This window comes from Ahaetulla prasina, chromosome 14, assembly GCF_028640845.1.
Source record: "Ahaetulla prasina isolate Xishuangbanna chromosome 14, ASM2864084v1, whole genome shotgun sequence".
Lineage (NCBI taxonomy): Eukaryota > Metazoa > Chordata > Lepidosauria > Squamata > Colubridae > Ahaetulla > Ahaetulla prasina.
The window spans coordinates 24,261,871-24,284,339 of NC_080552.1; the positions used below are offsets into that span (position 1 = coordinate 24,261,871).

The 22,469-nt window shown below is 56.1% G+C and overlaps 2 protein-coding genes across 5 annotated transcripts in view; one reads left to right on the forward strand and one right to left on the reverse strand.

The window, feature by feature from the left end:
• Window positions 1-1,046: 1,046 nt before the first annotated feature.
• NDE1 (nudE neurodevelopment protein 1) lies at window positions 1,047-9,420 on the forward strand. Of its 3 annotated transcripts, none has more exons than XM_058157137.1 (9): window positions 1,047-1,199; window positions 4,711-4,822; window positions 4,991-5,144; window positions 6,172-6,320; window positions 6,452-6,588; window positions 6,852-7,031; window positions 7,363-7,454; window positions 7,578-7,714; window positions 8,415-9,420. In XM_058157137.1, the coding sequence occupies exons 2-9, from the start codon at window positions 4,737-4,739 to the stop codon at window positions 8,506-8,508; spliced, it is 1,029 nt and encodes a 342-aa protein (XP_058013120.1). In that variant the 5' UTR covers window positions 1,047-1,199; window positions 4,711-4,736; the 3' UTR covers window positions 8,509-9,420. The 3 variants fall into 3 exon arrangements, with proteins under 3 accessions (XP_058013120.1, XP_058013121.1, XP_058013119.1); XM_058157138.1 differs by lacking the exon at window positions 1,047-1,199 and adding an exon at window positions 1,217-1,442; XM_058157136.1 differs by lacking the exon at window positions 1,047-1,199 and adding an exon at window positions 3,934-4,633.
• Window positions 9,421-9,986: 566 nt separating this feature from the next.
• Window positions 9,987-22,469, reverse strand: part of MYH11 (myosin heavy chain 11) — a 33,203-nt gene continuing 20,720 nt past the window's right edge. Inside the window, exons 6-30 of one of the 2 annotated variants that reach the window (XM_058157129.1) lie at window positions 22,053-22,174; window positions 21,375-21,444; window positions 20,881-21,041; window positions 20,503-20,611; window positions 20,237-20,368; window positions 19,680-19,886; window positions 19,078-19,215; window positions 18,466-18,761; window positions 17,962-18,174; window positions 17,661-17,805; window positions 17,354-17,560; window positions 16,747-16,851; window positions 16,510-16,662; window positions 15,852-16,100; window positions 15,342-15,554; window positions 15,047-15,259; window positions 14,697-14,858; window positions 14,375-14,503; window positions 13,845-13,933; window positions 13,585-13,708; window positions 13,277-13,485; window positions 12,664-12,772; window positions 12,317-12,489; window positions 12,014-12,046; window positions 10,401-10,536 (exon numbers count right to left, since the gene is read on the reverse strand). In XM_058157129.1, coding sequence (XP_058013112.1) covers window positions 12,022-12,046; window positions 12,317-12,489; window positions 12,664-12,772; window positions 13,277-13,485; window positions 13,585-13,708; window positions 13,845-13,933; window positions 14,375-14,503; window positions 14,697-14,858; window positions 15,047-15,259; window positions 15,342-15,554; window positions 15,852-16,100; window positions 16,510-16,662; window positions 16,747-16,851; window positions 17,354-17,560; window positions 17,661-17,805; window positions 17,962-18,174; window positions 18,466-18,761; window positions 19,078-19,215; window positions 19,680-19,886; window positions 20,237-20,368; window positions 20,503-20,611; window positions 20,881-21,041; window positions 21,375-21,444; window positions 22,053-22,174 — 3,753 coding nt within the window. In that variant the 3' untranslated portion in view covers window positions 10,401-10,536; window positions 12,014-12,021. Of the gene's footprint in view, window positions 10,537-12,013; window positions 12,047-12,316; window positions 12,490-12,663; window positions 12,773-13,276; window positions 13,486-13,584; window positions 13,709-13,844; window positions 13,934-14,374; window positions 14,504-14,696; window positions 14,859-15,046; window positions 15,260-15,341; window positions 15,555-15,851; window positions 16,101-16,509; window positions 16,663-16,746; window positions 16,852-17,353; window positions 17,561-17,660; window positions 17,806-17,961; window positions 18,175-18,465; window positions 18,762-19,077; window positions 19,216-19,679; window positions 19,887-20,236; window positions 20,369-20,502; window positions 20,612-20,880; window positions 21,042-21,374; window positions 21,445-22,052; window positions 22,175-22,469 lie in introns of both variants that reach the window. The other variant, XM_058157130.1, reaches the window with a different exon arrangement.

Consider the following 22,469-nt stretch of genomic DNA (forward strand, 5'->3'; position numbering starts at 1 on the left):
TCTCCCTCCCTTCATCCTGCATCCGCTCAAGAGGCCTGCCCAGCAACATCAGGAAGTGCAGCTGTTGAGCCATCTCTGGTCTTTTGGACGACAGACACATTGGGGTGCAGGAGGGAGGCCAGAGGACACCTAAGGAGCTTTTGGGCTAAATATTGACCTGAGGAGAGCCCATTTGACAGGGATGCGTCATCGCTTAGTCCAGCCTGATCCCACCGTACACTAGCAATTCATGTGGGTTCCGCATAAAAGTGTTGCTCATTCCTAGTCATGGCTGACCCACCTGTTGCCTTCAATGGGCAGCTAGAATGAGGAGAATGAAGGAGGGAGCTGCAGCTACCTTCACACAGGGGCCAAAGGGCCTCTTTCCTTCCACAGAAGAAGTTCAGCTGTCCTGGCAGCTCTTTCTCTCTTTCATAGAGGACAGAAGGAGGGGTGAGTCAGTTTGCTCAGCCAAACTGGAACTTTGGAAAATAAGCTGAGGGCCGAGGCTGCCTGCTCCCACCAGTGAGCGAATGCTACCTCCTTAGGCAGCATAGGAATGAAACAGGCTGGGGTGAAGTCCCTGCCAAACTCAAAACAACAATGGGGAACTCTCATTTCCTATCGTTTTAAGCATATTTCTCTCTCAGGGTGAGAACAAACAAGGCAAATATCCGGTGTCCTTTGCTCGTCTTTTGGCTCTTACGGAATCTCCCCAGGATCCGGTTTGGAAAGGGGGCTGAGTGAATCAGCCGAACAAAGCGATGAAGAATTTGAACGGCATCCTCCAGAGGTATTTGGGCTACTACAAATCCCATCAATTCTGGCCGTGCAGGGGCAAAAGTTGGGTGTGGGAGCTACCCTACTGGCTGGGTGCCGAGCATCGTGGTCAAGAGCTGGCGGGAGAGTCCCCGCTGGGGCCGGGTTGCTTTCCGAGGGGGAGGGAAGCTCTGCAGTTGCTGGCGGCTTCCAACAGCTCCCCCTCCCTTTCCGCCCGCGCGCGCCTCCCCCATTGAGAAAAAAGGGAGCGAAAGCCAGAAAAGATACAAAAGTTTCAACGCTCCACCGGCCCGCGCCGATTGGAGGAGCGCGGCAGACGCGTGACCCGGCAGCCAATGGGAGGCCGCGCAGAGGCTGCTTGTGTTGTTTCGGACGGCCGAGTTGCCAGTTGAGTGGGGCGTCGTCGTTGTCGTCGTCTTTTCTTCCTGGCTGCTGGCAGGGTGAGTGGCGGTGGCCGAAGCTTCGGGGCCGGGAGGCGACGAGATCCGCAAGCGAGCCAGGCGCCCCACGCCGGGCCTGGGAGAGTCTCCCAGCCGGCGTTCCCACAGAGAGGGTCGCATTTTCTGGCTCCCCTTCGCCGCAGGGGAGCTCGCCTTTGCCCCCCCCCCATAAGCAAACTCCGTGTCGGGAGGTCGGTCCTGCGTGGCTCAGAGCGAAGAGGGCACTCCGAACCAGCTTGACCGGTGGGGCTCTTATGCTGGGATCGTTCCCTCCACCGCCCAGCCCTTGCAGATGCCCCCCAAACATCCACGGCCAGCCCCCGCTTTTTCAGCGCAGTTTGGGGACCAGGTGGAAACCGACCCACGGAAACTGAGCCGGGTGTGCCAGATGCCGTAACTGCTAGCACCAGGCGGGGGGTGGGTGGGGGAGAGTAAGAAGCCTTTGGGAAAGTGATCTCACTCCCATGGACGACCCTCCGTACCGCTCGGGAGCGCTCGGCAATTTAATATCCACCGTCCAGTGTGAAGCGATTGACGGAAGCTCTTCCGATGGTGGCATTGGCCATCCTCCCTGTGGCCGTTTGGGAAAGGACTGGCGAGGGGGGGGCTGGTTTAGAGCAGTGCCAAGGATGGCTCGGAAGTTGTCTTGGCCTTCTTGGCTCCCTCGACCCCCAGCTCCTGATGGGCTCTTCTGGCTCCAGGTGCCCCTTACTGTTTCTCCGGCCTGTTTCAGATATGAGGGGCCTTTCCCTCTTGGCCGGAGACCCCTGGACACCCCCATCTGAGGCCTTCTGGCACGGGACATGCAGTAAAACATTTACGTATAGAAGTAAAACATCTTTTACTTCTGAATTGGAATTTGGAGCAAAATCTAAAGGTACCAATGGCAAGGGGCTTATCTTTAAATTAATCCATATGCAGTGTAAATATAAATCCAGAAAAACTGTAAAGTCCATTTTAAAATCCATGCCACAAAAATTTGGTAGAAAGAAAAGCGCATGGCCAGCAGAGAACGCGCCCCCCCCCCTCCACCCCACCCCACCCCGCTCAGAGTTGAGTGTGGCCTGAGGAAGGGGCAACCTGTGAGGGGGAGAGACTTCAGGGTTGCTTTGCCTTCCATTCCAGCCATGTGCCAAGGAAGGAGGGGTGGGCAGCCTCACCCCTTCCCAGCTTGAATGCCCAGGCAGGGAACAGCAGTCCAGCTGTGGGGTGTCCCCTGAGCCTCCTGGCATAATGGTTCAGCTTGCAAAGTGGCCCCCAGGATCCTCTCAGTTGGCCAGCAAAGAAAGCAGGCAGAGGCCACCTGTCCTGCCCCAGCTTTCTCACCTGGCTTGCCCCGTTTTGCCCCCTGCCCACCCAGCTGAGTGGCTCCCCCACGGCTCTGTTTATGGCATCCTTGTTGCTGCTGCGACTCCAGGCAGTTGAGCCTCTTTCTTTGGCTCAGCAAGTCACAAGCAGATACGATGGAGGAGCAGACAGAAACTTATTAAATGCACTTTTTAATTTAGCTGGATTATGAGCTCTTGGACCAACCACAAACTCAAATGAGTTTCTTCTTCCCAAAGTCCCACTCTGGCCTGCTTTCTATGAAGTGCCTTTATTTTTCTTTAAAAACGTATCTTTATTTAAAATGATCCAGACATGAATAAGATCATAAGACCACAAGGCTGGGAGGGATATTATCCTGTATGGCTGGTCCTGTCAGACGTGAGGTGCAGGAGTGAAATTCAGCGGTTCTATCTGGCTTGGGAGAACCGGTAGCAGCGGCTGCGGAGGCTCCACCCCACCCCACCCGCTCAGAGTTGAGTGTGGCCTGAGGAAGGGGCAACCTGTGAGGGGGAGAGACTTCAGGGTTGCTTTGCCTTCCATTCCAGCCATGTGCCAAGGAAGGAGGGGTGGGCAGCCTCACCCCTTCCCAGCTTGAATGCCCAGGCAGGGAACAGCAGTCCAGCTGTGGGGTGTCCCCTGAGCCTCCTGGCATAATGGTTCAGCTTGCAAAGTGGCCCCCAGGATCCTCTCAGTTGGCCAGCAAAGAAAGCAGGCAGAGGCCACCTGTCCTGCCCCAGCTTTCTCACCTGGCTTGCCCCGTTTTGCCCCCTGCCCACCCAGCTGAGTGGCTCCCCCACGGCTCTGTTTATGGCATCCTTGTTGCTGCTGCGACTCCAGGCAGTTGAGCCTCTTTCTTTGGCTCAGCAAGTCACAAGCAGATACGATGGAGGAGCAGACAGAAACTTATTAAATGCACTTTTTAATTTAGCTGGATTATGAGCTCTTGGACCAACCACAAACTCAAATGAGTTTCTTCTTCCCAAAGTCCCACTCTGGCCTGCTTTCTATGAAGTGCCTTTATTTTTCTTTAAAAACGTATCTTTATTTAAAATGATCCAGACATGAATAAGATCATAAGACCACAAGGCTGGGAGGGATATTATCCTGTATGGCTGGTCCTGTCAGACGTGAGGTGCAGGAGTGAAATTCAGCCGGTTCTATCTGGCTTGGGAGAACCGGTAGCAGCGGCTGCGGAGGCTCCACCCCACCCCACCCGCTCAGAGTTGAGTGTGGCCTGAGGAAGGGGCAACCTGTGAGGGGGAGAGACTTCAGGGTTGCTTTGCCTTCCATTCCAGCCATGTGCCAAGGAAGGAGGGGTGGGGAGCCTCACCCCTTCCCAGCTTGAATGCCCAGGCAGGGAACAGCAGTCCAGCTGTGGGGTGTCCCCTGAGCCTCCTGGCATAATGGTTCAGCTTGCAAAGTGGCCCCCAGGATCCTCTCAGTTGGCCAGCAAAGAAAGCAGGCAGAGGCCACCTGTCCTGCCCCAGCTTTCTCACCTGGCTTGCCCCGTTTTGCCCCCTGCCCACCCAGCTGAGTGGCTCCCCCACGGCTCTGTTTATGGCATCCTTGTTGCTGCTGCGACTCCAGGCAGTTGAGCCTCTTTCTTTGGCTCAGCAAGTCACAAGCAGATACGATGGAGGAGCAGACAGAAACTTATTAAATGCACTTTTTAATTTAGCTGGATTATGAGCTCTTGGACCAACCACAAACTCAAATGAGTTTCTTCTTCCCAAAGTCCCACTCTGGCCTGCTTTCTATGAAGTGCCTTTATTTTTCTTTAAAAACGTATCTTTATTTAAAATGATCCAGACATGAATAAGATCATAAGACCACAAGGCTGGGAGGGATATTATCCTGTATGGCTGGTCCTGTCAGACGTGAGGTGCAGGAGTGAAATTCAGCCGGTTCTATCTGGCTTGGGAGAACCGGTAGCAGCGGCTGCGGGAGGCTCCACCCACCTGCGTGGACGTCATGACGTCCCCTTTTTGCGATGATGTTCAGCTTCTGCGCATGCACACAAGGCTTTGCGCATGCGCAGACAATGGTGCGAGCGAGCAAAGTGAGCACGCGTGTGGCGTCTGCACCTTTGCAAACCAGTAGGGAAGGTAAGTGAATTTCACCCCTGGTCTGGTGGGCTCTGCAACTGACCTGGTCCTGATGCTCTCCTCTCCCCAATTTGCAGGAAGATCATGCCAGGCAGCTTCTACCATGACTGACCCTGAAAGAAGCCCGTTCGATTCTGCAGAAGACGAGATAAACTACTGGAAGGAGGTTTCCGGCAAATACAAGCAGTGGTAAAGGTCCCCCTCTGGTTTCCCTGGGCATCGTGCAGCGGCACTTCTGGGCATTGGGCAGGCATGGAGTGCCAGCAGATGGAGTGGGGCATAGCCATCTGCCCGGTCCCTTAACCAGGGTCAGTCTTGAGGTTGGCATGACCAGCTCCTGCCCTGCTTTGCCCTCAGCGTGGAGAGTGCCCAGGAGGAGCTGCGCGAGTTCCAAGAGGGCAGCCGCGAGTACGAAGCCGAGCTGGAGATGCAGCTGCAGCAGCTGGAGACTCGAAACCGGGACCTGCTCTCGGAGAACGCCCGGCTGCAGATGGAGGTGGAAACGGTCAAGGTGAGGAGGGGGCATACTCCTGTATGCCAGACCCCCTGGAGGAGGAGAGCTAGCAAGACAGGCTAGGGCCGTGAGAGTCCCTGTATAGCCTGTGAGGGGGGCTGGAGCCGATTTGGGGTGCAGAAAATATTTCAGTCCTGCAAGGGCCATCCTGGCCATTACTGGGCACCTTTTGAGTGCCTGAGTTTCTATTGGATGAGGGGAGGAGGAGGAGAGGAACTCAGCCCTGAGTGGGCAAGCAGGGGAAGGACGGCTGCAGGGCCGCCTGGCAAGCAGGGCCTGTTTTAAGACATTCTTTGAACTGGGTGAGGCAGAGGCCTACCTTGCAAGGGTGGTGTGTGCCTGAGATTTACTTTTCAGTCAGGGACGTTTACGTGTAGGTCTCGTGTGCATTTACATGGGGTGGGGATCAAGGTGTATGGTGCAGCTGTGGCCTTGCCAATGCTGGCCTTTCAGGGCACCTAAATATGCAAAGATGGGCATCTCGGCTTCAGCTGGATGGTTGAGTTTTGCCCTCTGTTCACACTCTGGATGTTGGCAGAGTTTGGCCAGGGGAAATTGGCTGCTTCCGGGGGCTGGTGGAAGAAAGGGGCGGGCAGATAACGGGAGGCTCATCAAAGATGAAAGGAAGGGAAAAGGGACACCGCCCCTCCCCCATCCAACCCTAAAGTGCATGGGGTCCTGTTTTTAACGTTGTGATTCCACAGTCCATCACCTGATGAAGCAGCTCCCGGACAGGGAAAGTCATTTTGACAATTGGGTCATTCATCCTCGCCCCCGCCCCCACCCCCAGCAGTGCTGGAACAGAGGCCCATTGATGCTACACCAGCTGCCAGGTGGCAGAGAGAGACCCGAGCCGAGGCAAGGGGTCTGTCTCTCGGGGGCAGCGTTGGCATCCAGAGCCCTATTCTTTGGGGGGGGGGTGCAGCAAGACAAGGCAGGACACGCGGGGGGGGGGGGGGGGGGCAAAGGACCTCTGGCACAGACTGCGAGTGACATCTTGTTCTGCGTGATTGTTTGGGGCTAGGAGAAGATTGCCAGCCAACATGCCGATGGGCACCGGCAAATCTCGGCCCTGGAGGAAGAGCTGGGCCAGTTGAGGGCCACCCAGGACCAGCTGCAGAAGTACATCCGGAAACTGGAGCAGTGTAACGATGACCTGGAGAGGGCCAAGAGGTACCCTGGGCGGAAGGAGGGGCAGGGTTGGCTGCTTCTCAGAGGGGCCCTCGGAGGCCATGGGGCCCAGCTTCCTCCGGGGGGGGGGTTCCTTCGGCTCTAGGCTAAAACTCCACCTGGGCTCCTTGCAGAGTCACCATTATGTCCCTGGTGGACTTTGAGAAGCGGCTGAACCAGGCCATCGAACACAACGTCTTGCTAGAGAGCGAGCTGGATGAGAAGGAGAGCCTTCTGGAGTCAGTGCAGCGGCTGAAGGACGAAGCCAGAGGTGGGTGGGCAGCGCTTCGGTCCGCACTTGGGCGCTTCCCAGCCACTCTCTGCGCCAGAAGCCCCGGGAGGGCTTGCGGTTGGACCAGCACTAAAGAAGAAAGTGCTGTTACTGCAAGTGGCAGAAGGGAGCCTTTTCCTCCTGAATCTGCTGCACACTCTTCCCTGGCCATAGTTATGTGCTTCAGAGTACTTTGGGGTGCTGAGACCCACGGGGTGGGAGGGGCAGGGTCGTCTCACCCTTGAGCTGCTTTGCCCCCCTAGATTTGCGCCAAGAGCTGGCTGTGCAGCAGAAGCAGGAGAAGCCGAAGGCCTCAGTGGAGGGCTCCCTGCAAGACAGACGGATGGACACAGCCATGCAAGCCGCCTCCTCCAGGCCATCGACCCCTATGGTCCCCCAAGGGCCAAGCAATGGATTTAGTACTCCAGGAGCCTTCAGGAGAGGTGAAAAGTTCCTTCTCTCTCTCTCTCTCTCTCTCTCTCTGACACACACAGACACAAATACACATTTTCTTTTCACTTGCCTAGTAGAGTCCGTGAAGAAATAGTGACCCCTGGTGGAGAAGGGGAAGAAGTAGTTTTACGTCAGGCCCCAGTATGCCCAGTATCCTTCTCCTAGTGGGGAAGGTGGCTGGGGTCACCGATGGCCTGGAACTGAGTCTGAGTAGAAAAACCTCAAGTCCTGTTACAAAATCAGTTCTGGAAGAAGCTCTTTAGAAAGGTCTAAAATCCACCCATTGTTCCCTTTGCAAATAAAGCATCTTTTTTACCCCAGGTTTTGAGAATGGATCTGGGGCAACCCCACTTACGCCAGCTGCACGGATATCAGCACTGAACATTGTGGGGGATCTCCTGCGGAAAGTCGGGGTGAGGCCTTTGGGCTCTTGAGAGGAACAAGTGGAAAAGCTGGATTCCCTCCATCCCTAATCAAGCAGTGGGATCCAGGCTGGATTTTCCCAGGGCTGACCCAGCCATGTTCTTCACTCCTAGGCACTGGAGTCCAAGTTGGCCTCCTGCCGAAACTTCGTCTACGAGCAGACCCCCTACCAAAGCCCAGCGCCCCCTCCTCCCTACTTGGGCAGGGATGTGTTCGAGAAGCGGCTGAGCAGCCCCCACGGGCCCCAGGGGTGAGTCTACAGGAAACCCTCCGGGGGGGGGGGCGCACTGCAGAAATTGCGTGCCAGTGTTGCTCTAAAGGTGCTGAGCCACGAGAGGTGGCTGGAGGCCTTCGCCCCCAGAGAGGGCTCCACGGAGGCTCTCTCTCGACTCCGGGTCCCCCGGATGTGCTGGAATCGAATGGGTTTTCTCAGCCTGTTTGTGAAAAGATAGGCGTTACCAGAGCCCCCACCTTGGCCAAGAGCTTTGACCCCGGTGGAGTAAATCACTCCTGCCTTGTTTTTATTTAAAGACTTTGGTCCTTTGTTCAAATGGGCCACTCTGGGCTGTTGGTCCCAGCAGAGCACCACCCTGCTGGATTGGGCCCCAAGGTCAGTCTGGCTGGCATCTTCCCCAGAGTGGGCAAGGAAGCAATCCCATGGCATGGCTCCCAGGAGAACAGGGAGGGAAGCACCCACAGATACAGCCTTCTGCAACTGGCGCCCTCCCAGTTGCAGATGGGCTGGAAACTGGGACCAGCCCTCGTGGGGTAGGAAGGTGCCAATTCCTTGCCGGGGACTAGCTCTTCTGCCCCAGGAGCGTGTGGCACCCTCTAACGCCTTCCTCATCTGGGGTGAGTTGGGGCTTTCCCTCGCTTGATTCCCCCACTGTCAGCCCTCTTGGCCCCTCCCTCACAGGCTCCGAGGCCAATGACCCTTTCTGATTCCACAGGCTGGGCAAAAGACTGGATTTAGGCACACGGCCATCCAACCTTGCCGGGCCGGCAGGCCTTCCAGCCCAGAGGGCAGCCCAGATGCTCTTCTGAGGGACTTTGGCAGCAGCCCGCTTCTCAGGCAGCCAGACTGTTGGCTGTTCGGAGAGCAGCGAGAGGAAACCTGCGAGAGGAAGAAGAGGCCTGTCTTGGGTCTCAGTAGGCTGAAAGGCCACGTCAAGAACTTCACAGGAGAGCCGGAGACGGGTTTTTCTTGCCCAGCCGGGAGGCTCCGCTTTCCTTGCCGGGGAGAGTAGAGCCCCTTGGCCTTGGACCCCTGCCCTGGCTGCCTTCCTGCCTCCGGTTGGGCCCCCAAAGGTCCTTGCCCTTGAACGGGGCACTTCCGGAGGAGCCTCCAGGGATTCTTAACACCAGCATTTCTGGACACCGCAAGTGTATCTTTTGGGCCTCTTAAGCTGTGGCTGCCCTGGCCAAGAAGGAGCCTTTCCTGAAGCACCTGCTGAATCACGCCTCCCAACGGGGCTTCCTCTGATGCTTGCTGGAAAAAGGGGGTTGGGTCTCGGGCAGCTTAGCAACACCAGCTTTGCCTTCTCAGATGCTTTCTCCGTTGCTGGGAGCGCAGAGAGTTAAGGGGCCCGGCATATAAATCTTCTAAATAAAAAAAAGCACAAGCTGGTATACTCCAGAGGTTTGGGACAAAAACTCCCCTCATCCTCGGCCAACAAGGCCTTGGGGCGATGGGTATTGTAGTCCAACCTATCTGGAGAACCGGAAGTCTGCCATTAAATGTTTCCTCCCCAGTGCCTTGATCCTGTCCACTTCCCTGTTTAAAGTGGGCCCTTTTAATCCAGACAGTTTATATAAAGTTTGTTGGGGGAGAATTGTGTGGAGGCTCCTATTCCAACTTGCTCTCTGGAGGAGGGGAGGGGACCTTTTGTGCACCGGGAAAGGGGTCTAGTACAGTTGCTGGATTATTAAACTGGTTTGTCATTCAAAACTGCTCTGCTTCTGTCTCCAGTTTGATTTTTCTTGGCTAGAACCGAACAGAACAGAGAATTGGCAGCAAGCAACCATCCTGCAATCTGGACAAAAAGAAGCATGCTTCCTCTAACACAGGGGTGTCAAACTCAAGGCCCGGAGGCTGGATCCGGCCCGTGGGGTGCTAAATCTGACCCACGGGGCTGCCCTGGAAACAGCAAAGGACCAGCCCCTGGTGCCTCTGCCAGTGAAAATGGAGCTCAGGAGCCCATTTTTGCTGGCAGAGCACTCAGGCCACAACAGGTGCCAATGTCAAGCTGGCCACGCCCACTCCCGCCCTGCAAGGTCAAAACACAATCCTGATGCAGCCCTCTATGAAATAGTTTTTATCACTCCTGCCCTAACATGTTTCAAAAGGCAGCAAGTTTCTAGTCCTCTGGCTGGAGAGAGGCATGCTTGTAAGTTCTCACTGGGGTGCTTCGCTGCATACATTGCACTCGGGTTCTTCTGATTTTTAACCACCTTTATTAATGTGTGTGTGTGTGTGTGTTAAGCACAAAGGTCATCCCAAGTAAGTTGTTTTCTTGTTCATTCCCTCCCCTCCCACCCACCCCCAAAGCAGTGACTCAAAAAGCCACTTGGGTTTTGGCAAATATTGGGGTGCCTTCTAAAAGGCTGGAAGCATTGGGGAAGAACAACAATTTGAGGGGGGGGGACAAGGCAAGTGGGCTTTGTCTCCTAGGGGTACAGAGCACTTCTGGGGGGTGGCCCTGGTCTGGTCAGCCAGGCACGGGTGTGACCCTTGCAGAAAGGCAGCTGCGCGACTAAGGCCGCCGCAGCTCAGTGTCTATGGGGGAGTACAGGCAGCTGTGGGTGGGGAGGACGTGGCTTTGGAACAGGCAAAGCGGCCTAGAGTGCTGCTAATGCCCCCCCCCCTTTTCCTTTTTCTGTGCAGCAGTCAAACGGGCAAGCGTGGTGGTGGTGGGAGCTGGTTAGTCACTGGATTTTGTTCCGTTGAAATTTGCATCCCGGGGATCTCCCTCTTCCTCGGAACCTTCGGCGGCATTTTCAACCGACCGCCGGCCACCACCAGCACCCCCCGATCGGCGTGAGGGGGCGAAGGACACCGGCTCATTCCCGCGCCTGCAGTTGGGAAAAAGGATTGATGATAAAGAGTGGAGAATCCTTTGGAGAAAGGGACGCGCACGGGGGCCACTTCTTGGGAGTCGGTGGAGGTCTTAGGAGCAGAAGGTGCCATCTGAAAGGAGAGGGATCCTTTCAGAAAAGGCCTTGGAGATGCCACTCTGCCCAAGAGCTGCTGGCTCCCCAAATTCCTTTAACCTTCCTGCCCTCCATGTCGTGTGGTAGAGAGTTCCTTAAGCCAATGAGGCATTCCTTCGACTTCCTTTCAACCAGCTGAAACTTCCTGCTTGCTGCTTTCTAGCCTTCTTCATCCCCCCCCCCACAAATGCAATTAGCCTTTTTCCTAAACTGAGAAAAAGGGCGAAACATTCTCCCTACATTGGAGACCCCACTTCGATCAAGAACTGAGTCAGGGGCAGCCTTTTCCCAGCGCCTGGTGCGCCTTTTCTGCAGTGAAGAGAAGAGAACAACGTGAAGGAGGGGGCAGCTCTAACCGTTCAGCTCCTGCGTAGGAACAGAAAAGGCCAGCAGAAAAGGTGTGTGAAATGCAGCAGCAGGAGTTTGGCTTTGCGTGCACACACACATTTTTCAGTGGCAGCAGCAAAGCCGAGTGCTGGTGGCGAGGATTTCCTGCAAAGGAGAATCTACAAATATTACAGAACGAAGTGGCTCAACCGATCTGGAGAGGTTTTGGCGAGTTGGGACTGATGCATGAATTCCCATCCCAGAATGGGGGACAGTCACGACTGCAGCTGGAGGTAGCTGGCAGAAGCAGCTCAATCCTTTGCCAGGCACCAAGAGAAAGAAGAACTGAGGGCCACAGGTGTGTTTGGAGCACAGCTGCACACTAGACCCAGGTTCCAAGGGAGGCGGCCCGAGCTGTGTGCTTTTGCCTCACAAACAAAGTGGTAGCTTGCCTGGCAGCGTGATGGGGCAGCTGCCAACCTTCCCCCCCCCCCCCCCCCGTACCAGGGCTACTCATGATTCAAAAGCAGCTGAAGGAAACATTTTGGGCCTCCGCACTGCTCCATTGCTCAGGAAAGCAACTGGGAAAGCTTTTCCCCCAAAGCTCCCACGTGCATCGGAGGGAAGAAGCTGCCGCTGTTTAAAGCAGGAGTCTCCGCACTTGGCCGCTTTAAGACTTGTGGCTTCAACTCCTAGAATTGAAGAGGGCAGGTTTCGCCTGCTGCCTGCATCCTGTGGGTGGGGCTTTGCTTGTTTGCCCAGTTTCTGGCATGCCACGGATGGCTGCCAAATGGATTGGGAACCCCCGGATTAGAATATCAGTGTGCAGGAGACTTCTAGAGAAGAGGAGCCTGCAGAGCAAACTGTAATATTTGTTTCTCAGAAGAAGCCGCTGCCCACGAGATATCCAAGCCTTCAGAGTTTGCCGGAGGCTCACTTGGATTTCTGGGGGACTAAAGGCAGGTTGGGGCTTTGCAATCACAAGCAGGCTGCCAAGGTGAAGGCCTGGTACCTGCTGAGTCACTGCGGAGCTTCTGGGTTCCCTCTGAAAGAGAGAAGCATCCCACGACATCAGCCCCAGCCAGCAGCACCTTGGCAGGCAGAAGAGGGCCTGGTTGGGGGGACCAGGGCCCCAGAGGAGAAGGTGCTGCCATCCTATTCTCGGGTGCTGCTCAGTCCTGCCCAACCAACAGCTGCCAGGAGCCACCGAGTAAGGAGGCCAACGGTGGCTGGCCAACCACTTGGCTCCAACCTTGGGTGGAAACTGGTCAAAGCAGGAGGGGTCAATGCCTGTGGGGGGGTGCAGGGCCCTCACCTGAGCTTGCTCTTCAGGGCCACCATCTCCCGCCCCATGGCCTCATTGCTCTCCGTGGCCTCGTCCAGCTCCCGCTGCAGCTTCCGGCGGCTGGCGTTGATGCGTTGGGACTCCTCTTCCGCCTCCTCCAGCTGCCGCTTTAGCTGCTTCACCCGGGCGCTGCCCTTGTCTGCCTGGGTGGGGGGGGAAGGCCGGCAGGGACTTCAGAGCCAGCCCAAGAGGACCTAAAGCCAGTGTTTCCGGCAGGGGATGATGGGAGTGGAGGTCCCACTCAGCTCTGCCACAGCACTCCCCACTCCCTCGCTTGCCCACCTGGCCATGAATTCCTGGCACAGGCGGGCACCCACCTGGTCCTTGTACTGCTCGGCCTGCTTCCTCTCATCCTCCACCTGCAGCAGGGTCTCCTTCAGCTTCTTGTCCTTCTGACGCAGGGCCTTGGCCGCCATCTGCTTTTCCCTGTAGGAAGGCAGAAAGGTGCTCAAAGGGGCTAGCCCACATGAAGCTCTCCAGGGCTTGACAACAACAGCCTAGCCCAATCCAAAGACAGGACAATCTGCCACCTGAAAATGAGCAGCCAGCATGTTCCTTTCATGGAAAGAGATTCTGTCTTGTGAATTGCATCCAGGGTGAAGGAAGAAAAATTGATGCATTTTTAAAAATATTTCTGAGTTTTAGTCAAATTGTTTCAAAGTAGGCTGCTTGTATTTCCACAGAAAGGGTTTTTATTTACCCAGAACTGAATACAATGTTTAAAAGATGCTGAGAAAACTTGAAAGCTAAAAAAAAGGGGCATTTTTCAAGTCTGCTTGAATGATTTAGTGATGGCATCTCAAAATTCCCCTAGGAAGGTTCTCAAGACCAGGCCTGGAGGTTTGGTGCAAAACAGCTGGATGCACACCTGGACACCCAGACTGCAAACATCCCACCCAACGCAGCCCCCCCACTGCCCCCTTTGGGTACCTGGACTCCTGCTCCAGTTGCTCTTCCAGCTGGCTGATTTTGGCCTCCAGGGCCGAGATGGTGGCCTTGAACTTGGACTTGACAGCCCCCTCCATCTCCTGCAGCTTGGACCTCAGCTCCTTGTTCTGCCGCTCCAGCTGCTGGCGGGCGCTCTCGTTCTTCTGTGCCGTGGCACGCTCCGTGGCCAGCTCGTTGCTCAGCTGCTCTGACTGAAGAGGGGAAAGGGGAATTTGCCAAGTGGCCATCTGGAGGAAGCCCCGCTTTTGCCATGCCCACCCACCACACCCTGCCCCAGGGAGGGGGCTTACCTGCTGCACCGCCTTGCGGAAGCGGTCACTCATGGCCTCCATGTTGCCCTGCTCCTCCTCCAGCTCCTCCTCCATCTGGGAGATCCGGGCTTCCAAGCGGCGCTTCTCGTCCTGCAGGCTGGTCCTAGGGAGCAGTTGGGGACATTGCAAGGGGCCGGCAGCTGATGTCCACTCCCTGCCCCCTCCAGCTCCCAGGCCCAGTGCTGGGCAACTCATCCGAGTGGCTCTCCACCCCCCAGCCAGTCATTTTGGCCCCTTACCTCCCGGAGGCAGAGCTGGCCAGCTCTTCCGCCAGGTCCTCCTTCTCCTGCTCCGCCTGCTTCCGAGCCCGTTCTGCGGCAGCCAAGTCCTGCCAAGGAAGAGGATCCTTGAACACCCCTCTCTACAGACTCCACAGGGCCCGGGGCCCCACTTTCAGAATCGGGGAGCTGTCATTTAACTCACCGTAGGGCTCAATTTGATAGGATTCCCCACTTGGGCAAAGGAGCTGTTTGAAATGGCTGTTTGGCCAGATTTCAGTCCTGCTTTTCTCCTGGGGTTGGGGGTCCCACCCCCCGCAACCTTCTGCCCCAGAACCACCCTGTGCAGAGGGTGTCCGGAGTGACTTCCATGGCTAACGGCAGAGCTAGGTCTTCCCACTTCAGCCCTTCACTGTTCCTCTCTCTGTCTCTCTCTCTCTCTCTCATACACACACATGCACACACACATATCCTGGGCAGTGGGCATCCAGGGTGCTCACCCTGGCAGAACCGAATCCCCTCCCAGCCTTTCCAGCCTCCCGCCAGCTCACTTCTTGCAGCTGCATGAGCTCCGCCTCCAGGTTCTTCGCCTTCTTCTCGTTCTCCCGGGCGGTGGCAAAGACCTCTTCCCGGGCAGCCCGGGCATCATCCAGCTCCCGCTGGAAGTCCTTCATCTGGGCCTGGGGGCAGGGTCAGAGGGTCACTCCTTAGCTCAGGTCTTCCTCCTGTCCCCTCCCTGACTGGGCTCATGTATTGAGCCCCCTCATGTAACCCCCTCCTTCCCCAGACAGCCCCACCTTCCAGGACCAAATGCATCTGGAGCCACCCCTGGAGAAGGGGGGGCTGCTCAAGAAGGCAGGTGGTCCTCCCTACCTGCAGTTTCCGCAGCTGCTTGATGGCTTCCTCGCGGCCCTTGATGGCAGAGTCCACCTGTCCTTCCAGGTCTTTGAGGTCCACCTCCAGCTTCTTCTTGGCGGCTGCTGCCAGGCCCCGTTGCTTGCGCTCGTCTTCCAGTTCTACTTCCAGCTCATGGAGCTGGTGAAGACGGAGGAGAGACAGGGAGGGGTGATGCCACGCAGCATGGAGTTTGCACCCAAAGCCACCCCTGCTCACCCTTCTAACTCTCGCAGCCCTCAATGGAGGATGCCCATTCAGGAAGGGGTCGCTTTCCTTCTGCCTGGTATGGGAGGGATGCTCACAATGGGAAACGGGGCCTCCTGTACCTGCTTCTGCAGCTGCCGGCGCTTCTCTTCGTTCTGCTCATCCCTGGCTTGCAAGTCCCTCTCGAACTGCCCTTTCAGCGCTTGCATGTTGACCTCCAGCCTCAGTTTGGCATCTTCGGTGGCCTGCAGCTCATCTTCCAGCTCCTCCAGCTGAGTCTTCATTTCTTCCATCTGCTGCTCCAGGGCCCGTTTGGACTTCTCTAGGTCATGGACCTTCCAGAGAAAAGAGCGTGAAAGAGGAGGGGGGAGAGAGGAGGAGGAGGAGAAGAGGGAAGGAGAAGGAGAAGGGACTTACGTTCTTGCCAACATCATCCTTGGAACTCACGAGGTCTTCCATCTCTGCTCTCAGCAATTTGTTGGTCCTCTCCAGCTCCTCCTTGGCTTCCAGGGCCTCCTCCAGAGCTCGGGCCAGTGAAAGTGCTTTAGTCTCCTTTTCTCTGGCTTCGGCTTCTGCTCGGTCTCGTTCCTCAGCATATTTGGAAGAGATGTTCTTCTCTTCAGCAAGCATCTACAAAGGCAGAGAAGGCGTTGGGGGCCACTTGAATGAAGCCACAGTGTCAAGCTCAATAAGTAGGCCCCATCTACTTTTCCTTCCTGGCATACAAAATTCAGGTGACTGGGTAGAATATTAACATTACTAAAACTGCTTTGATGGATATACAGAATTAATTTACTAAAACCTTTAATTAATCAACATATGTTTTAATGTAGTGAAACATAGGTCAGCTATTGTGTCAATGGAATGTCCAGTTGCACTAGAATAGAGCTTGAGAGTAGATGTTAGATCAAAGCGTTCCACTCTCACCTGGTCAAATTTCTTCTGCTTCTTCTCCAGGTTAGAAACCATCTGACGTTGGTTGTCCAGGTCAACCACAAGGTCATCCAGCTCCTGCTGAAGCCGGTTCTTGGTTTTTTCCAGTTTGTCGTATGAAGCAGCTTTTTCCTCAAACTGCTGGGTGAGGCCCTCTACTTCCTTCTGGAGCCTCTTCTTGCCTTCCTCCATGGTTTCAATGGTGCCAAGATACTCTTGTATCTTCCTCTTGGAGTCCAAGAGCTGCGGGTGGGATTCAGAGACAGAGCAAGGAGGACTCCTTGAGTCTCTTCAACAGGGCAGCCCCCCTCTTTAAAGGCCAGCAGGGGGGGTCTCTCATTCCTGGGCAGGTTGGGTCCCACCACCATTTTGCATCTTCTCTTAGGCAAATCGCAACAAAATGCCATGGGATGCCCCCATGTTTTGGAACACCAACGGGCATTTGAATGCCCCAAATTAATAGCCAGATAGCATGACCCAAGGAAGACTTAAGCCACCACTCCTAATGTTGAGTTTGTAACCTTGCTTGCGGGTGGGCTCAATGACCCCTTGTGGTGGGCCTAAAACAGCCATAAAACCCAACCAACCTTACAAGAGTTGTGCAAGGATGTTTAGGCAAGGCATAAACACACAGAATCACAACTGCTCCTACCTGCACGTTTAAGGTTGAAACCTGCCTCTCCAGATTCTGCTTGGCTTCCACCTCTTCCTCCAGCTGCTCCTGCAGGCTGTTCTTCTCGTCCTCCACTTGCCGAAGCTTGGTGGACAGGTTGAGCTTCTGCCGAGTTTCCTCCTGCAGCAGCTCCTGGATGGCGGGACAGCCCTTGGTGAGCCCCTTCCCAAAGACCCACCCTAGCCTTCCCCAGCTCGGAGCCCCCAAAGCACCTACCTGCGTGTCTTGCAGCTGGGAGCTCAGAGTCACCACATCTTTGGTCAGCTTGATGCTCTTGCCCTCGGCTTCGTTCAGGAGCACCGCCATGCTTTCAGCCTCTGCCTAGAAAAGGGAAACGGGCATTGGGAGCGTTGATCTGCCTTGTCTTTGATTTCCAGCATTGATAGGCTGCGTTTCTAGGAAATAGCAACTCAAAAGAAGCAGCAGCTAAAAATAAGGGAAAATAGCTCCCCAAAGCAAAAGAAGAGCAGCCAGCGGATCTAAGTTGATTGCTGGAGAGGGAAGAAAGGCCACCTTTCTCAGCAGCTGAGGCATCTCCGAGCTCTACCACTGAGCCCCTGTTGTGCACCCAACAGCAAAGGTGCGCCAAGCAGCCCCACCTGCGCTATGGAAGCCGCCCAGTCAGGAAAGAGGAGCCAAGATGTTGGTTCTGGGCTGAAGTGGTCTCCCTTCTGAGTAAACCCCACGGAAGGCACAGCACCATGGAACCCCAGCTCTGCCTTCTTCCAACCATGGACAAGGAAGGCTCAGCAGCCAGTCAGGGGTCCAGGCCCTTTCCCGGCTGGCTGTTTTTGTTAAGGATCCTCCCCACCTTCGGAGTTACCTGCAGTTTGTGGACTTTCTCGTTGAGCTCCGTCCGGACTCGCTCCCCATCGGCAAACTTGGACTGCAGCTCCTGCATTTGCCCCTCCAGCTTCTTCTTCTTGTACTCCACCTCCTGCTTGGCCTGGTTGAGCGACCGGATCTCGTTGCTCAGGTCCGCGTTGCCTTTCTCCAATGTCTGCTTGGTCTTGTCCAGGTTGGCCTTGGCCTGAAAGCATCAAAGACGCTCAGCCAGGCAGGAGAATGGCCTGGAATGGGCAGGGCCTCCGTGGGGGGGGGAGCTTTCCCTTCCGCCCATCTGGGGTTACCCGCTTGAACTGCTCCAGCTGCTCAGCCAACTCCTCCACGGCCTGCGTATGTCTCTGGCGCATCTCCTGCACCTGGGCCTCGTGGGCTCGTGTCTCCTCCTCCAGCGCTCGCTTCAGCACCGTCACCTCCTGCTCCCTCTTCGCTCTGAACCCCAGCACAAAGGAGCATGAAGCGGGTGTGGCCCCTCCATCCTCCCCTGACTGTCCCCCTTCCCACCGGAGGCCAGCTTCTGTGCAGGTCAGCCTGGACCACCCCGGCCCCTCCCTAGCCCCAGGCGGACCCTGGGCTCCCCCGCCCCACCTGAGTTCCTGCTGGGTGGCTGTGCTATCCAAGGTGTCTTCCAGCTCTGTCTTGAGGGCCTCCAGCTCCTCGCCCAGGTCCCGCTTCTGCTTCTCGGCCTTGTTGCGAGCCGCCCGCTCAGAGTCCAGGTCCTCCTGCAAGTCCGAGATGTGGGCTTCCAACTCCCGGATCTTTTTCAGCGCGTTGTTCTTCTGGCTCATCTCATCTTCCAGCCTGGTTGAGGGAAGCAGAAAGGAGCTTCAACCCACAAGGCTAGCTGGTATGGCTGTGGAAACACTGGTCTTGCCTGCGGGCATTGAGGGATTCCCATGTGCAGAAGGACCGGAGGAGGGAGTAGAAAGGAGGTCCCTGGTGGGAAAGAGACCTTCTGGAACCGCAACAGCCTTTCCCTGGAAGATGAGCAGCCAAGTGATTCCTCTGCACTCCTGCCCCGGGGAAGCCGCCTGGCCCCTTCACCGTCCAGAGACTCTCGCCCAGCCGGAGTGGGGGCGGGGAGTGCCCCACCTGGCCAAGGCAGCCTGCAGCTCCTCCTCCTTCTTGGCCAGCTGCATCTTCAGCTCAGCAATCTGGGCCTGGAGGTCAGCGATCTGCTCATGGAAGTCGCTCGAGTCCCCCTCCAGCTTCCTCTTCATTTTCTCTAGTTCTTGCCGGCATTTTTCTTCCTTCTTCAGGCGGACTTCCAGTTCCGAAATCATGGACTCATGCTTGTTCTTCAGCTTGGTCAGGTTCTTGGCTTTTTCTTCCTCCTCGGCCAGGTTTGTTGTCAAATCACTGACTCTTTCCTCCAGAAGCTTCCTTTCCTGGGGTGGGGGGAGAGGAAAGACACCTTCCCTGACACCTGGAGCAGGAGGAGGTGGCACTGGGGCAGGGGTGCTCACGAGGACTGGTCAACCGGTGAAATGGTTTCCCCAACCAGGACCGAAGCATTGCCTGTCTCCCAGATACGTCTTTACAAGGCTGGGTGACCGACCCATCAGAGGCAAAATAGCCTCATCGCAGGACTGGCTGAACCCCCAGCCGCTCCCTGGGCCTTCCTGCACTGGAGGGGGCAGGAAGGGAGTACTCTCCTCATTTCCCTGGCCTTGGAGCCCAAGGGGAGGGTGAACCAACACCAACCTTGGAGAGCTTGTTGTTTTGGTCTTCCATGACCAAGATGTCGTCCTCCATTTTCTTGATTTTCCCTTCCGCGGTGACCTTCTCCAGCTGCAGCTTCTGCCTTGCAGCTTCTTCCTCCTCCAGCTGGTCCTCCAAGTCCTTTGGGGGTCACAAGGATGGGAAGAAGGATAAGTGGGGGTGGGGCACGAATGGCCACTCACTGCTCCTGCCCTAAAGCCACCTTCAGCATCTTCCTTGGGAAGCTCTCGCTCTTTTGGCACCCCTAAAAGCTCCCCAGCTGAGCTGTTTCCGGGCTCCCCATCTCGGCCTTGCACACAGCAGACAGAATTAAGACTCCTCCGCTCCCAACAAGCCACCAGTCCTCACAGAGAATCTTAGATGAAACCGTGCCAGCATGACTTGCAGTGGCTTTTCCCTGGCTCCCCTCCCAGCCCACCGACTTGGCCCTCCAATGGGGCTTCAGGGATCCAGCTTCTGCACCCAGGAAAGCCATTTTTCTCTGAAACAGTTGGAGGAGGCAGCGGGTGAGGATGAAGGCAAAGCTTTCTGGCTTTGCTGGCCTGACTGGGGCTGCCCTCCAGCTACCAACCCCACCCAGGTACCAGCATCTGCTGCTGCAGCTTCTTCTTCTCGGTCTGTAGCTGCTGCCCACGCTCCTCTTCCTCCTCGATCCGGACCTCCATCTCATGCAGGATCTCCTCCAGCTCCTGCTTCTTGGCAGCCAGGCGAATCCGCATCTCCTCGGCCTCCGCGTAGAGCTCGGTCTCAGCCTGCAGCTGCTCCTGAAGCAGGTTCTTCTCTTCGGTCAGCTGTTCCGGAGGGAGAAGAGGGCGTTCAGCCGGGGTGGGGGGGAACGCCTTGCCTGGGGCACCAAAGGCTTGGCTAACCATGCCGGGTGGACTCTGGTGGGCTGAGAAAGCGATGCCTGCACCTCCTACAGGTCCCCACCTTTCGGCTTCCAGAAGTTTCTAATGTCTACAGTAGATTGTGCAGTAGGTTGAGAAGGCAAGAGGACCAGTTGGCCAGTGGCTGCTCTGGGCATCCTAGGGTGAGCCGGGCACCCTAAGCAAAGTCCTCCACAGGGCAAAACAGCTCAAGAGCAGCTGCCCATCCTCCACTGGCACCCCAGGTGGGACTCAGGAGGAGCAGGTGGGCTCACCTGGTTGTGCTTGAGCTCCAGCTCCTTCAGCTCACCCTGGGCCTTGATATGCCTCTCCTTCACCATCTTCAGCTCCTCGTCCTTGGCCTGCATCTCTTCCTCTTGCCGGGTGACCTGCAGCAGCGGTTTCACCTGCAGAGCAAGAGTTTACGGGGTCACTTATTCCCAACCACTTTGGGGCTCAGCCTGACTGGCCCAGCAGAAGCAAGACTGGCATTTCCAGGGGTCTGAGGAATGGGGGGTCTCCCCAAGGACCAGCCACTTACTTTGGTGAAGAGTCTCCACCACTGCCAGTTTCTCAGCTTCAGGTAAGCAGCGCAGTTCCTCTGGATGACCTTCATGGCGGTCAGTTGTTGCTGTCTCTTGGCAAAAGCCCTGCAGAAGTAGAGCATAAAACCTGGGCCCTTTGCACCCCCAGAAGTCTGCCATGAGCAAGGGGGGGCCCTGCGAGGCTGCGGGAGCTGCAATGAGGGGCCGGATATTGGCGGGCAAGAGGCCAGCTCATCCCTCCACCACCGTATCTCCCAGAGCCCCTTCAGGGCCCGTGAGGAGCCCCTCGACATTCAAACCAGAGTCCTGGAAGCACCGCTGGGCATGCAGGAGGGACACTGTTGGCTGCCCTGCTCCCCTTGAGAGAGCCTTACTTTCTGGCCAGGTAGCCCCGGCATTGGGCTTGGAAGGAGATGATGATGTCTGTGATCCGGAGGTCTCGCTCCTCCTCCAGGTGAGCCAGGACACCAGTCCGGAAGAAGATCTTGCTCTGGCCAATCCTGTACAGGTTGGGATCCAATTCCAGGGCTTTGATCTATTGGAGGAGGGGGAGGTCAGGAGGACTTAATGGGTTGTCCCATTTTCTTCCCAACAGGAAAGGGGCTGCTTGATCAGTAGAAGTCCAACAGGTGGAGTTTGGGCTTCTGATGCCAAGAAGCTATTACTCAAGGCACAAAATTGGGAAGGAAGGAAGGAAGGAAGGAAGGGAGAGAAGAAGGAAGTTAAAGTATATATTTTTTCCAATGCATGTTTGAACTTATGTGCAATCAATTCCTGCAGTTCTCAATGAATTCTAAACTGTGCGTAAGACAGGAGACCAAAGCTACAAGAAGGCAAAGAGAAGGGAGCCTGGAGAAAAAATGCTCACCATCAGGATGCAGGCCTGCTTCCCATCCATGAAGCCCTTTGGGATGGCGTTAGGAGCCAGGATTTCATACCTGTGCGGGGAAAAGCACCATCACTCTCTTCACTCTGACCTTAAGCTTGGACTCTTGTCATGTTCCATTTGCTGCTCCTGTCGTGGGGAAATATCCCTCTCCCCAAATTCAGGACCTTCTCCTAGAGAGCCCTGATCCCACAGATCTACTCTGCTCTGGGGTGGGGGTGGGGGGTGGATTTATTGGGTTCGCCTTGCTTTACAGTCAGAATGGTTCCCAGGACCCCAAAAGCCTCTTCCGAAACAGGCCTTCTCTAGCTTCTGAAGACCTGGCTCTTTGCAGGAAGTTGCAATGACGTCTCTCCTTCCGGCTTCCTCTCCCTCATGTCTTTTAGCAGAGCGTTTGGTTCTGCCTTGGTCATTTCTGCCTTGGTGCTCCTGTGTGCTTGGACTCCCCCTGTGGGCTCTTCCCACAGGCCCTTTATGGAGAATGGCTTTCTCCTGGAGACATTCACCCAAACACCGGGTGCTGCCCAGTTCTTAGTTACCCCAGAGGAGAGCTTTCCCTGCTGATCTCCCCAGGCCTTGGCATGCTTTGGGCACCCGGCTCCTACCCGTCTGGATGGGCTCCAGGACCCCCAGCCTGTCTCTCACAGAAGCCCCCCTTACCGCTGCCGGAATTCCTGGAAAACAATCCTGTTTGGGAAGCCCTGGCGGCAGATGCGGATGCCCTCCAAAACCCCGTTGCACCTCAGCTGCTCCAGCACCAGGTGGGCGTCCAGCTTCCCTGCCTGGAAGAAACAAAGGGGGGGGGGTGAGAGGAGAGGAGGAGGAGGAAGGGAGGGAGGGAGGGAGATGTCGACGGGACCCTTTGGTTCCTGGAGTCGTAAGAATGCCTAAAACACCCACACAGCAATATCCTTGAATAAATTATCTTTTGCAAAGGGACTCCAGAGCCTGGAATGAAATGCTCACATCTGACACCCCTTTAAGTGGGGAAGCAATGGGTAGAGCTGTGCTGGCCAATCTCTATTCTGCAAATGCATTGAACCCAAACTCCTGTGGTTGGCTGGGTGTGACGGGAGT

Excerpts from the sequence above, each read along its gene's own strand:
- NDE1 (XM_058157136.1), top strand. The coding sequence starts at position 4,519 with ATGATGTTCAGCTTCTGCGCATGCACACAAGGCTTTGCGCATGCGCAG. Across the intron at positions 5,145-6,171 it reads TGGAGGTGGAAACGGTCAAG|GAGAAGATTGCCAGCCAACA; the intron begins GTGAGGAGGGGG and ends GTTTGGGGCTAG. Across the intron at positions 6,321-6,451 it reads GACCTGGAGAGGGCCAAGAG|AGTCACCATTATGTCCCTGG; the intron begins GTACCCTGGGCG and ends GGCTCCTTGCAG.